A 15,656-nucleotide genomic window follows, 5' to 3' on the forward strand; every position below is an offset into this window, starting at 1 on the left:
AATTATTGGAAAAGGCAACAAAAAAGTTATATAATTTTTTATGGCACCTGCACTATAAAAAAAAAAAAAAAAATCTCTAGGACATGTAAAAAAAACAGGTGATAAATAGCATATAAAAATACATTACTGTATTCTTCTTGCTATGAACTCCTATTCCATCATTATATGTTCTGTGATGAATTTGCACATTCATTTTCAAAAACTGCATACATGAAAGCGCTCATGTGATCCGGCCTTGATACTGTTTTTCTTATGTAACCTAACTTCATATGGGTTCTTGTGCTTATGGCTAGGGTTACATGAGAGCTTTTTATGCCTGAGCGCTTCGATAACTCCTTACTGCAGAAATTGACTCAACGTGCAACTTGTATGAAGTGAATTAAAAAAAAATCACTAAAATGAAAAGCTCTTTTGTGACACTGCACAGAGGTGATTGCCACTTTATGTGGAATTGCCTCATCTTCTAACCTCTCCATGCATTTAAAGTGGTCTCCTTCCTAAAGCTGCTGAGTTTTTCCAGTCTTAAGAGATGCTTTTCCAGATTTTACCTGTAGGTGAAGTCTACTAATGCCGATGCTGCTTTAACATTTATAATATCATGCCATGATAGAATAAAAACTGTGCAATATACACAAAAAAAAAAGGGTTCGGCAGCTGTTGGCTAGGGAGCTCTTTAAGTGGGAGCAAAGACAGATGAGAGATCCTTTTTAACTACACAACACAATAATACCTTGAGGTATTTACACCTCTAAACACAAATTCAGTCTTATCATTTTACAGTTCATATTTTTCTCGTGTTACAATACTAAGACATGCATCCTGCTGTCTTTTACTTACAAGGAACATGCCCTTCGTTTACTAGCACTGGAGAACCGGAATAATACAAAAACCCACAATAAAGTAATTATGTCTAAGGCATTGCTAATATGAGGCTGAAGTAGGTAAGCAGGACACTGGTGTCTGTGTATGCATATCTTCTCACAAAAGAAACTACTATGATAATGTAAGCAATTATTCTGAGCTCCTTGTGCTATTTTATTAAATTGTAATACCCTTGGCCACTTATCTTGTTGATCAGATATCAGCTTACAGATGACTGTAGGTATGGGCAGCTAGGAAACTACAAGTCATATAAATAATAAAACCGAAATGTAGTTAAATTAAAAATACAAATTAGCACAAGGGACAGTACTGAAAAATCAGCACAAGGGACAGTACTTACATTAAATGCAAAGTGTCTCTTGTACTGCTGTATGTTTCCTAGTTTAAATTCGAAGTCTTCTGCCAACCCACCTATATACCCCCCCCCCCCCCAAGTTGGATGCTTTGTAGAAAATAGAACATGCTGCAGCACAAACAAAACTGCACCCATTCATATGTACGGTGAACATGGCTGTCATGCACACAGCATAGGAGAACCCTGATGCACTTCCAACAATGTAATCTCCAAAATATTCCTTGTGTCTGCTGGAGTGCTATGGAGCACTGACCTGTGCTGCTTATACAAGACAACCCCATTCAACTCAGACATGTATCGGGGGCTGCATCTACATATGTCCCCTACTGAGCATCAAGCTACATCTTCTGCTAACACATTTATACACCTACACTTAGATACTACCCATAAGAAGAAATCACAGATCATTTTCGTTATCTTATTCATGAAAGATAATTGCTGCTTAGTTTTTGTGAGTTGCTGCCTGCTGCCAATTGCATTTATTAATTATAAGCCTTCGTTTTATTTTGTTGGAGGTTTGAAACATGAGGTTTTGTGTTTGAAGTAGTTGATATATCAATGCTTGCTATAGTGAGGATGAAGCTAGCTGTACACAGTGTAAATAGACAAAGTAGAAGATTATTGACCACAAGGCTTGTGCTTTCAGTTGCGCTGCTGGCTTCTTTTTTTTTGTGGTTTTGCAACTGTTGTGCTGGTTGATAAGTTTTAAAACCTACAGCTGCTAACACAATATTCTAGGCACCATAAGTTCAATGAATTTGATATGTATGTTTATCCTTGGTTAACAAGTATGGAGGTGGTGCTATTGCTGCAGCTTAAACTGGTAGGTGCTTGTTTTCCACTGAGTGATGTCACAATTCATCATTGTGCGCTCTGTGAATGTCACATGTCCTTCATTATCGATGAGCACAATGGTGTTGGTCCTAGAACAAAAGAGGAATATATATATATATATATTATAAAACACAGTGATTCAATGACGTTAAGACAATTATACCAGGAAGAAAAGCCAACTTTTCATTTCACTTGGTCCCATGATGCTGCAACCAAATAATTAACTAGCAGAGTTTTTCCAACCAATTTGTCACTGACTATCTTCTCCCTAGTAAGGACTCGTATGAGAAATAGATGAAGGGGCATTCCACTTTCTGCAAACCTAGAAAATCAGTTCCACCAAACCTGTGTAATTAGTTATTTCCTAACACAGTTCTTCTCCTAGTGTCTAGAGAGTTTATGTTGATGTCTGACTTTCCTGACCACAATCTGTACAAATACCTTTTTTAGGAACAAAACATACACAGCAGTCAAAATAATGAAAAGGTTGTAGAAGAAACTAGAGGATAAAAGTAAAAGTATTATGTGAGCATGTCAAAAGAATCCACAGGGGAATACAAGAGCCGAAAACAGAACAAAAGGTGAAACTGGAGTACTCAGACTGAAACTGCACAGGGAAAGTCCAGACAAAGCAGCTAAACAAGTGCTAGAACACTTAGAGATGCATAGTACCATGGACATGCACCCCCCCCCCCACCTGGTCCCAAACCAGATGCTTTTTTTTTGTATTTATCTTCTTCGACTTTAATCTCTTTCCACCTATGCATTCACCTAACAGATGTCTATACTGTGAGGAAAAGGTAAGCTGCTATTGCTGACAGTCTTCTGAAAAAGCTAGCTGTCTGGCTTTAATAATTAAATCAAATAGACCGTTCAATTTTCAAGGAAAAATGCCCCAGAGCTTGGGGAATGCTGTGAAGTTTCACTTTGCAAAGAATTCCTAATCATGTGCATGGAAAAAAAAGGAGCAATTTTGCTTGCACATAGCTAGATGATGAAGCTCTAGGGCAAAATCCCTTGCAAAGTGAACAGCCTATTTGCCTTTGGTAAATTAACTCTACTGACTCAAAACAAGCAGACAGCAGATGATGTAAGAACATATAATCAGCAATTCAGAAAGGGGGTTAACTGGATAAGCATAACAGCCAACAAGTATTTTCAAAAAGAGGTCAGCAATGACAGACCGTATATTTCTCACAGCACAAGTTCTCTTTTATACCCTTGTAATAACCTTTGCATTTTGTCTCAGATTTTTCTCTTTCTTCTCTCTTGCCTTTCCTCATTAATAAGTTTTAGTCACTACATTTGACTAAACATCTAGCAGACTTTAAGCTGACTTCCTAATGAAAGATCATTTTCATTTTAACTGCTTTTTCTTTAATCATTTTAAAAAAGTCAAATAATATGTGATTTTTGTCAAATCACATTCATCTCTTTCAGTCTGTAAACCTTTCTAAATTAGGCTCCATGTACACGGGACGTTGTTAAAAGTCCCTTTGAATGCTGGAATTTTTAGGACGTTTGAAACGTCCGTTCAGTCGCGTTTGTACCCGCGTTTAGCGGGTGTTTAGCAGCGTTTGCGGGCGTTTGCGTTTAGAAGCGTTCCTAGAGGTCAAAAAAATTATTCCCCTTTAAAATGGAAAAACGCGAACGCTAAACGCGGGTCATCGCGTTCAGACGCGTTCGGACGCGTTCGGACGCGTTTGTGCGTTTGAAACGCCGGGAAACACACGTTCGAACGCAAATAATTGCGTTCTAAAAACAGTCCCTGAACGCAACTGCCTGCAAATGACTGTAAACGACCTGGTGTACATGGACAGATAAGATAAAATGTAGATGGGTTCAGGGGCTTCTGAAAAAAACGCCCAACTGCTCCTAAACGGCCATTTCCAGCGTCCCGTGTACATGAAGCCTTAAACTATCAACACAGCAATAATTAAAATGGATTATATATTGCCCCTTCCTATATCAAAGCTCTCATACATACAATATACTCATCTGGACTAGATCTATAGAACTTCGCAACTGCCCTTCCACACTAGCAATTGTTCTATGGTTTAGGAATGGCCTCATTAGTAGGGTGGTCAAATCTTCTTCATTACATACTGTGTCCCAGACTCCTGGCAGCGCTTAATAATACATGACATAAATGAGATATTCAAACCAATTTGATAATCGTGGTAGTGTTACATAGCGTAAGAAGCAGGTACGTTCCTCCTGCGTTTAAGATGCCTTGGAGGCTTAAACTTTGTGTAAAAACATACCAGCTTAGCTAAAACAGCTTCAGGTGTACTTACTTACCCTGTCATTCATTAGGTAATTTCAGAGCCCCAATAGCAGCAGCCAAGGGTCTAGAGCAGGGATCTTCAAACTATGGCCCTCCAGTTGTTAAGAAAATACAATTCCCATCATGCCTAGTAATGTCAAGAGTTTTACAATGCCTCATGGGACGTGTAGTTCCACAACAGCTGTAGGGCCGTAGTTTGAGGATCCCTGGTCTATAGTTTACAATTTTGGCGAGAAGGCAGCCAGTCTGCTCCCCCTCCTTGTAGAAAGTGACCTTGGAAAAGAAACATTTTTTTCTCTGCCTTTGAATTAATTAATTTAGTTAGGGCATCCTGAGCTGATAACCAGGAAGCTTTTGATTGCTCTGAAGAGTTGGCTAGATACTCCTCCTCCAACTTACGGACAAGCTGGGTAAGCTGCTATTCATGGGCCTTGGCTTCAGTTTTAACCACTTTAATACAGGGCACTTCCCTCCCTTCCTGCCCAGGCCAATTTTCCCCTTTTAGCGCTGTTGCAATTTGAATGACAATTGCGCGGTCATGCAACACTGTACCTACACCAAATTTATGTCATTTTCCCCCCACAAATAGAGCTTTCTTTTGGTGGTATTTGATCACCTGTGCGATTTTTACTTTTTGCTAAACAAATAAAAAAAGACCGAAAAGTTTGAAAAAAAAAAAAAGTTTTTTTGTTTATGTTATACAATTTTGTAAATAAATAAGTTTTTTCCTGCACTGATGAGCACTGATGAGACTGCACTGACAGGCACTGATGAGGAGGCACTGATGGGGTGGCACTGATAGGCGGCACTGATATGCGGCACTGATAGGTAGCACAGATATGCAGCATTGGTGGGCACTGATAGGCGGCACTGCTGGGCACTGATAGGCGGCATTGATGGACACTGATAGGTGGCACTGATAGGTGGCACTGACGGGCACTGATAGGCAGCACTGGTGGGCACTGATGGGCACTAATGGGTGGCACTGATGGGCACTGATAGGCGGCACTGGTGGGCAATAATGGGCACTGGTGGGTGACACTAAAGGATGGCAATGATGGGCACTTGTGGGCAGCACTGATAGGGAGGACACTGGTGGGAATCACTGATGGGGAGGGCAATGGGGGGCTCCCTGAGCCCTGATTGCCATCCCTGGTGGCCATAGTGGGCATCCCTGGGGTCATACTGGGCATCCCTGGGGTCATAGTGGGCATCCCTGGGGTCATAGTGGGCATCCCTGGTGGATCTAGTGGCATCCTCCCCCCCGAGGGTCTGCACTGGTAATCAATGATCTGATTACCAGTGCCGACCCCCCCCCCCTGTCAGGGGAGCCGCCGATCGGCGCTCCTTTACTCGTGCCTGTCAGGCACGAACTAAGGAAAGCCGATCAACGGCTGTTCCTATTTACTATGTGACCAGCCGTGATTGGACACGGCTGATCACATGGTAAAGAGCCTCCGTCAGAGGCTCTTTACCGAGATCGGAGATGCAGGGTGTCAGACTGACACCTCGCATCACCGATCGCCGCTCTGCGCGCCCCCGGGGGGCGCCCAGAGCCGCCATCATATGACGTCCGGTCAGGATAACACAACCACATTCCCGCCGTCATTTTGTAATAGGGCGGGCGGGAAGTGGTTAATGGATTAAATGGTTGAGATAAAGATGCCTCTAAGATAACATTTAAATGCATCCCAACTGATTAATTTGTCCTCATGCTGCAAACCAATTTATAATATTAATAAAATATTTTCATACTATATTAATTCTATTACTTGTCACACCTGTACATCCCCAAATTTCAAACTCAAATTAACTGCTTCCGGACCGCCCGTCGCAGTAAATGACAGGCTGGCTCTCCTGCGCGAACCGACGTAGCCCTACGTTGTTCACGCGCTTGGTGCAGGGGGGGTGAGGGTGCGCCGCCGGCAGCCGCGATTGCCGCCGGGCACCCGCGATTGCTCTCCGCTGAGAGAAGAACGGTCAGCTGTTGTAAACACAGCTGACCTTTCTTCTCTCTGAAATAATCACAGAGCGCCTGTGATCCTTCTATATAGGATCACAGGTCTCTATGGTCATTTTACAAGCCCCTTCCCCCACAGTTCCTAAACACTCCCCCTAGGCTCACATTTAACCCTTTGATCACCCACTAGGTTAACTCCTTCCCTGCCAATGTTATTATTACAGTAACGATATATAGGATGTGAATAGCCTCAAAGTCAAAAGACAAGGAAGTACCACATAAGCAGCGCTTAAAATAAATGCATACATAAAATAATATGTGCAAAAATACAACAGTGAGGTAAGAAAGATGTGCTAGAAGTATGCACAACAGTCCATCTGACAGCTCCAAAGGGATGACCAGTCACCACAAAGTGAAATAGATATGGATGACAAACTTCCACCACACCGCGTGACCCCTTAGGCAGTCAACACTCACCAAATGCCTGCAAACAATGAGCCTTCAAATAACAACATGGACCCAGGATCGCTCCACCGGATGCTAGACACTAGCAGGTGTCCAGAGGAATCTCACTCGAGAATGGCTCAATGATAGCTGGAATGCTCGTACCGGCATCACATGTGTGCCTCCAATTTCCCAGCATTTGACCCTCACAGCACCGTGTTGTCATTGTTCAGCCTTGATGGTCATTTCACCATCAAACAAACATGGCGGCAGAAGCCATGTGCTCACATCTGTAGGCCAAAGGGTCAGTGCATATTTATACAGTAACAGTGCATATTTTTAGCACTGATTACTGTAGTAATGTCACTGCCCCCCCCCAAAAGTGTAAAAAATGTCAGTCAGGGGTCTGATCTGTACCCCGTAATGTCGCAGTCCCGCTAAAAATCGCAGATTGCCGCCATTACTAGTAAAAAATAATGATAAAAATTACATAAATCTTTCCTCTAGTTGTAGACGTGATAACTTTTGCGCAAACCAATCAAAATACGCTTATTGCGATTTTTTTTTTTTACCAAAAATATGTAGCAGAATACAAATTGGCCTATAATGATGAAAATTTTTGATTTTAAATTTTTTTGGGGAATGTTATATAGCAGAATGTGAAAAATATTTTCAGAATTATCGCTCTTTTGTTTGTTTATAGCGCAAAAGATAGAAACCATACAGGTGGTCAAATATCACCAAAAGAAAGCTCTATTTGTAGGAAAAAAATGACATCAATTTTATTTTGGTACAGCGTCGCACATCCATGCAATTTTCCGTTAAAATAATGCAGTGCCGAACTGCAAAAATTGGCCTGGTTATTATGGGGGCAAATCCTTCCGGTCCAGAAGTGGTTAATGAACAATGTGCATTATTGATTTTTTTTTTTTTTTATAAAATGCATATTAATATGCCAACCAAGTGTAGATGAAAGGGCTGCAAACACACATTCAGACTGGCTGCTTGTCTGTTTAAAATCAGGTAAAGAGTAGTTAAGTACCCCTCTAGTGGTCAAGTGTTCTTATGGGCCTTTAACTATACCTTGTTCCATAGCCTGGGCAGCGTACAGAGACTGCACAGTAGCTTGTAAGGATTGGGCGGACAAACTCTTTTCCTTGCACTTCTATAGCTGGGTCTGGGATTTGTCTGTGAGAAAGATACAAAGACATCAGTCAAACCATCAAATAAATAGACACAATAAAAAAAAAAAAAAAAAACACAACCGAAGACAGTTTACATTAGGATATATGGGCACATGGGTAGCAATGCTGCTATTCACAATTTCTCAGTTAGAAAAGTAGAAGAGTGACGGCAGAAAAAGACCAAATTGGTCAATTTCTTTCTTCATTTTACTCATTGGAATTGTTGTTGTTACCTTTTTGGTCAGCACTGTTTTGAAAGTACAGACCTATATTTATCCTCAATATGTTTAAAATTACTTACTGTCGACTGATGCACTACCTCTACTGCAAGTCTGTTCCAAGCATCCACTAATCTTTCAGTAAAGTGCAGATTGTTGTATATGGGATTTTGTTAGCAACCAAACATATAACCATTGAAAATGTATATAAAAATAATTTTTATTAGTTACATTGAATAAAATTAACAAATGAAATTGCCCTCATTATAAAACAATAAATGTATATTTACAAGAGAAACAAAGGGATCAATATTGCAGAAAATGTACTGTAAATGGCAGATAGTGGTATAACCAGTTGTTATCCTCAGATGATATCACCACAGTAGGTTTCATTTGGGAAAATTCCAGCGCGTTTCGAACATACAGTAAACAATGTTCTTAATCAGGGAAGTACCACACTAAAAGGTAATAGTATAAATGCCAAAAACATGCATATTCAATGTATTTGGGTATATAAAACTTTTTTTCAACTTACATCATATACATCTGCAGATTCACCTATGATCCTGAAAAACACCAACTGGGGCCCCCTCTCCTCGCTTCTCCTCTGGCGGGTTGATATTGGATTGAGGTAGGCATTGTGGTGTATGTGTGTGTGTGTGTGTGTGTGTGTGTGTGTGTGGGGGGGGGGGGGGGGGGTTGTATGGTGGAGGAATGAGGGAAGAGGGTTGGGGTGGGGGCTAGTGGTTGGATGGGAGGATGAGTTGTAAATTTGTTGAATGTTGTGGGTGTTCAGGTAGGTGGAGTTGCTGGTTGGGTAGGTATGTGTGGGGAATCTAGGGGTGATTATCAAGTCAGATTTTGGTTGAAAGTCTCGATGTATGTGGGGATGGGGGTGAAGGTGTACTGTTGGATGGGTGTGGTTGGGTGATCTTCTGGATATTTAAGGGTTAGATATATGGCTTGGATGGTATGGAAGGGTGAGTGGATGGGTAGATAAGTGATGGGATGAAAGTATAGGCTAGAGAGGATAAGACTGTGGGTATCTTAGGTGGTCACCCTTTAGCTTAGATTGGATAATATCCCTCCATTATACAAACCCAGTTCCAAAAAAGTTGGGACACTGTACAAATTGTGAGTAAAAAAGGAATGGACTAATTTACAAATCTCATAAAAATATATTTTATTAACAATATAATATAGATAACATATCAAATGTTGAAAGTGAGACATTTTGAAATGTCATGCCAAATATTGGCTCATTTTGGATTTCATAAGAGCTACACGTTCCAAAAAAGTTGGGACAGGTAGCAATAAGAGGCCGTAAAAGTTAAATGTACATATAAGGAACAGCTGGAGGACCAATTTGCAACTTATTAGGTCAATTGACAACATGATTGGGTATAAAAAGAGCCTCTCAGAGTGGCAGTGCCCCTCAGAAGTCAAGATGTGCAGAGGATCACCAATTCCCCCAATGTTGCGGCGAAAAATTGTGGAGCAATATCAGAAAGGAGTTTCTCAGAGAAAAATTGCAAAGAGTTTGAAGTGATCATCATCTACAGTGCATAATATCATCCAAAGATTCAGAGAATCTGGAACAATCTCTGTGCGTAAGGGTCAAGGCCGAAAAACCATATTGGATGCCGGTGATCTTCGGGCCCTTAGACGGCACTGCATCACATACAGGAATGCTACTGTAATGGAAATCACAACATGGGCTTAGGAATACTTCCAGAAAACATTGTCGGTGAACACAATCCACCGTGCCATTCGCCGTTGCCAGCTAAAACTCTATAGGCCAAAAAAGAAGCCAAATCTAAACATGATCCAGAAGCGCAGGCGTTTTCTCTGGGCCAAGGCTCATTTAAAATGGTCTGTGGCAAAGTGGAAAACTGTTCTGTGGTCAGACGAATTAAAATTTGAAGTTCTTTTTGGAAAACTGGGATTGCATGTCATCCGGACTAAAGAGGACAAGGACAACCCAAGTTGTTCTTAGCGCTCAGTTCAGAAGCCTGCATCTCTGATGGTATGGGGTTGCATGAGTGCGTGTGGCATGGGCAGCTTTCACATCTGCAAAAGCACCATCATTGCTGAAAGGTATATCCAAGTTCTAGAACAACATATGCTTCCATCCAGACGTCGTCTCTTTCATTGAAGACCTTGCATTTTCCAACATGACAATGCCAGACCACATACTGCATCAATAACTACATCATGGCTGCGTAGAAGAAGAATCCGGGTACTGAAATGGCCAGCCTGCAGTCCAGATCTTTCACCCATAGAAAAATTTGGTGCATGATAAAGAGGAAGATGCAACAAAGAAGACCTAAGACAGTTGAGCAACTAAAAACCTGTATTAGACAAGAATGGGACAACATTCCTATTCCTAAACTTGGGCAACTTGTCTCCTCAGTCCCCAGAGGTTTGCAGACTGTTACAAAATGAAGAGGGGATGCCACACAGTGGTAAACATGGCCTTGTCCCAACTTTTTTGAGATGTGTTGATGCCATAAAATTTAAAATCATCTTATTTTTCCCTAAAATTATACATTTTCTCAGTTTAAACATTTGATATGTCATCTATGTTGTATTCTGAATAAAATATTGAAATTTGAAACTTCCACATCATTGCATTCTGTTTTTATTCACAATTTGCACAGTGTCCCAACTTTTTTGGAATCGGGTTTGTGTATATATATTATATATATATGTATGTGTGTGTGTGTGTGTGTGTCTTATAATGGTCGTATGATCCTATGATCCCTCCTCTTGCTATCTCTGTAGATTTAATGAGTGTCCCCACTCGGCTTGGTAACATTTGGGTGCAGTGATCATTCCCTCTCCTAGCCATTTAATGGTCCCAGTGGAAAATTTTTGGGGCTCACAGATTAATCTGCAGATATACAAGATGCAAGCTGAAAAAAAGTTTTATATACCCAAGAATCTCAAAGATAAATTGAATATTAAGTTAACATATATGTTTTTGACATTGATACTATTACCATATGGTGTAGTACTTCTCTGATGAAGAACATTGTTTACTGTATGTTCGAAACGTGTTAGAATTTTTCGAGTTGAAACGTACTGTGGTGAAGTTATATCAGCTTGTGGATAAGAACTGGTTGTATAACTATCTGTCAAGTAAATTTTCTGCAATATTGATCCTTTTGTTTCTCATCTAAATGTAAACCTATTGTTGTTTTTACTATGAGGTCAAGTTCATTGGCCAATTTTATTCAATGTGACTAATAAAAACTATTTTTATACATTTTTTCTATGGTTACAGTTGTGTTCAAAATTATTCAACCCCCACTGAAATTGATTGTTTTGGCCAGTTTGACATTGATTTTGATCATTCAGTCATCCTGCTTACAATTAAATCAAAGAGGCACGTGTAGGTCAGACAAATATAACATAACATTTATAATGAAATAACCACAAATGTCTTTTCTGTGCTCACATCATCAGTTTTATTCAACCCCCAAGTGACATTCAATCTTAGTACTTAGTACAACATCCTTTTACAGTTATAACACCTTTTAAACGTGAAGCATAGCTTGACACAAGTGTCTTGCAGCGATCTACGGGTATCTTCGCCCATTCGTCATGGGCAAAAGCCTCCAGTTCAGTCACATTCTTAGGCTTGTGCACTGCAACTGCTTTCTTTAAGTCCCACCAGAGGTTCTCAATCGGATTTAAGTCTGGTGACTGTGATGGCCACTCCAAACTGTTCCAGCCTTTAATCTGCAACCATGCTCTAGTGGACTTGGAGGTATGCTTGGGATCATTGTCCTGTTGAAAGGTCCAACGTCTCCCAAGCCTCAGGTTTGTGACGGACTGCATCACATTGTCATCCAATATCTCTTGGTACTGAAGAGAATTCATGGTACCTTGCACACGCTGAAGCTTCCCTGTACCTGCAGAAGCAAAACAGCCCCAAAGCATGATTGACCCCCCGCCATGCTTCACAGTAGGCAAGGTGTTCTTTTCTTCATAGGCCTTGTTCTTCCTCCTCCAAACATAGCGTTGATCCATGGGCCCAAACAGTTCTAATTTTGTTTTATCAGTCCACAGAACACTATCCCAAAACTTCTGTGGTTTGTCCACATGACTTTTGGCATACTGCAGTCGGCTCTTCTAATTCTTTGGAGACAGCAAGGGGCTGCGCCTGGGAGTTCTGGCATGGAGGCCTTCATTACGCAGTGTGCGCCGTATTGTCTGAGCAGAAACTTCAGTACCCATATCTGACAAATCTTTTCTCAGTTCCTCAGCAGTCACACGGGGACTTTTCTCCACTCTACACTTCAGGTAGCGCACAGCAGTCGAAGTCAGCATCTTCTTTCTGCCACGACCAGGTAGCGTTTCAACAGTGCCCTTTGCCTTGAATTTGCGAATGATGCTTCCTATGGTGTCTCTTGGTATGTTTAACATCTTTGCAAACTTCTTATAGCCATTGCCCTTCCTGTGAAGAGTAATCACCTCTTCTCTTGTCTTCCTGGACAATTCTCTTGACTTCACCATGTTTGTAACCACACCAGTAAATGTCTAGAAGGAGCTGCCTAATTGGTGCTTATTAGGCTTTATTGCTGCTCCCTTACATCCACAGGTGTTTTCAATACCTGATTGAAAACACTTCAATGAACCTCTGTTCTTCAGAGTGGTAGTCTTTAAGGGGTTGAATAATTGTGTCAATGAAGAATTCACAAAAGAAACATTTACTACTGTATTACAAATCCAATTGATGTCATTTTAGTTGCATATGGTTCTTTAAGAAGTCTTTGTAGGATTTCATTCTGAATACAATTACAAATGTACACTAAATTCCCTAAAACCCTTTACAGCATTGGGGGTTGAATAATTTTCAATACAACTGTATATGTTTGGTTGCAAACAAAATCCCATATAAGGTCTACAATAATCTGCATTCGATACAATACGTATGGTGGCAACTCTCACCTACATTTGAAAGGGAAACCTGTTGTTTAAAGTAAATGTTACCCCCCCCCCCCCCAAAATAAAATGATGCTCCTGTCTCTTTAAGGTACAAGCTGTAGCATAGTGCTTTTACAATTGCCCCTTATCTTCTACAATACCTGGTTGATCCTACCTGGTCCTGACTTTCCCTCTGAGAGCTGACCACATTTATCATGGCTGCTGAGCTATGAAAGCGTGGTCTGAATACGTGCCTCTGTCATTGCAGCTCTCCTCTGAGCTTCTCTCCATCTCCCCCCCCCCCCCCTCCCTGTCAGTTCTTAGTCAGCTTCGGAAATATGATACCCTCCAATGCCCGCCCCGCCTCTCTCCACTACTCTCCTACTGTCTTCATTCACTATAATTTGTACCTAAAGCTGCTCCTCCCCTTCTTGTAGTAAAAGCTGCATTTTCTCACATAGTGTAATATGGAGGGAGAAAGCAGCTAGCAGCTCAGTCTTGTAGGTTCCCTGACCTAAACACTTTCAGAGTCATTGACCTGGAAAAAGCATAAAGCAAAAAAGTCAGACTGAATCAGAAAACCTGATTTGTATGTATATTCCAGGTTGGCGATTCTGAATGATCTACATATAATATGACAGCCAGGCAGCTAATACTTTTAGAAGAAGAAGGCAACAATGGCAGCTTCATATTTGTCTCAGCACAGGTTTCCTTTAAAGTTTTTTTACAGTTAGTTCATGTATACCTGTCAATAGCTTAAGGGTAACTAACACTGCAATGCAGGTTCATGTTGTGCCTACACTTGTTGACAGCAAAAAATAAATAAATGAAAGGACACCACTCTAGCTAAAATGAAACACACACACACACACACACACACACACACATATACATATATATATTATACACATATATATATATATATATATATATATATCTATATATATATTGTGACAGGGCACATGGATCCGTGATCGACGGAAGATACGTGTCACCGTGGTTCCTGGCCTCAGTGAGATAAGAGCCGGTAAAAATAAGAGCTAGTGCTGCTTGATACTTTTCTATTTTAGTGTGGCTGCAAAGCCGAATCCGGGCCGGCTCTTATTGGGAGCAGTCAAGGTGTGGGTGGGTGGCTGCTCCCCACGTTCCAGGCCGGGTCTTACCTGGGGTTTGTAAGGCAGACAGCCTAACAGGTGGAGGAGAATGATCTCCATACACCAGAAGGCTGGAGAAGTCAGTGCTGAGGCCGGAAGGGCCACAAGCAGGTGAACCGATCTGTTACTATGCGTGAGCAGCACCAAAGAGACACAGGTGAATGGACTTGTTGCAGTGTTTAAACCTGCCTCAAAGACTGTCGTTTTCCTTTTTTGTTGGGTGTGAATTAACACCAAAAAAGACTGTTACTTTTGTGTTCCTGAAATGTGAATAAAACACTCCTGATTTACTTGAAGAACCGTCTGTGCTGCACCCGCAAACCCTTCTTACAAGAGCAACCCCCACTATATATATATATATATATATATATATATATATATATATATATTGTGACAGGAAGTCAGGTAAATCTGTGGATGTAGTCACAGACAGGAGATACATTTCCACCTGGTTTAGAAAATTCACCAATTACTATAGGGTGTCGGCTGCAGAGGTAGCCAGGACGGCTTAAGGAAGTTGAAAGGCCTTCAGCGGTTCGGAATGAGGAAGTTAAGGCCTCTATAATTTGTCCAAAGGAATTCTAAGGATTGCTGCCTCCTGACGCTGTGTGAGCTTGGGAGAGGGGGACAGTCAGATGTGTGCCTCCCGACGCTCTGTGAGCATGGGAGAAGACCTCCTGGAGCGATGTGCGCTGAGGAGGGTAAAAAGTGTGAAGACTACTCAAGGTGAGGTCTTGGACTATTTCTATGTGGAAAGAAATAAATGCACTGTTTGCTATGTGAAGAGACAAACAAAAGGGACATGTTCAATGTGAAGAGGAAAAGGGACATGTTCAATGGACATTTGTTATGTGAAGAGAAAATAAATAGAGTATTGAGTGCCTGCTGTAGGATCAGCAAAGTTTGCCCAACAGTAGGTTGGAGACAGACTCCGTAGGTAGGTTCCTGTATGTGAGAAGGTAGCCGCCCACAGTGGCAAGGATTTATTTTGTGTTTTATTTTATTTTGATGTTTTTGACGCTTGCACTTGTGTGAAGAAAATTGCATGAATAAACCAAACTGTTGTTTGCAACCATTTCTCGGCTATCTCCCTGTGTAACGAACCCCCCCAAGGGCTCATCCACACCCGCCATTGAGCTAATCTCCCACAATATATATATATATATTTTTTTTAAGACTTTCCAGTTTACAACAAGCCAATAGTTCTCTATTTGTTAACAGTTCGTCTCAGACTGCAAAAGAAAGCAATCAGGCATCATTGAGAGAATAAGGGGAAATATACTTATCCCCCAGAAACTAAGGACTCCATAATTTTTTGTACTGGGTAATTAATCATTTTTTCCAGCATAACAGGGAATCGGTAAAACAGTGGTCCAAACGTTATTAATTCACTATTGCAGAGTGCT

General features: G+C 41.1%; 1 protein-coding gene across 5 annotated transcripts in view; it reads right to left on the minus strand.

Moving 5' to 3' along the window:
• Window positions 1-1,264: 1,264 nt before the first annotated feature.
• Window positions 1,265-15,656, minus strand: part of TANGO2 (transport and golgi organization 2 homolog) — a 281,037-nt gene continuing 266,645 nt past the window's right edge. For 3 of the 5 annotated variants that reach the window (XM_082259111.1, XM_082259112.1, XM_082259110.1), the window contains exons 8-9: window positions 7,846-7,950; window positions 1,265-2,160 (exon numbers count right to left, since the gene is read on the minus strand). In XM_082259111.1, coding sequence (XP_082115237.1) covers window positions 2,040-2,160; window positions 7,846-7,950 — 226 coding nt within the window. In that variant the 3' untranslated portion in view covers window positions 1,265-2,039. The remainder of the gene's footprint in view (window positions 2,161-7,845; window positions 7,951-15,656) is intronic. The other 2 variants (XM_082259109.1, XM_082259108.1) reach the window with 1 other exon arrangement.

This window comes from Pelophylax lessonae (genome assembly GCF_965119305.1).
Source record: "Pelophylax lessonae genome assembly, chromosome: 1".
NCBI lineage: Eukaryota > Metazoa > Chordata > Amphibia > Anura > Ranidae > Pelophylax > Pelophylax lessonae.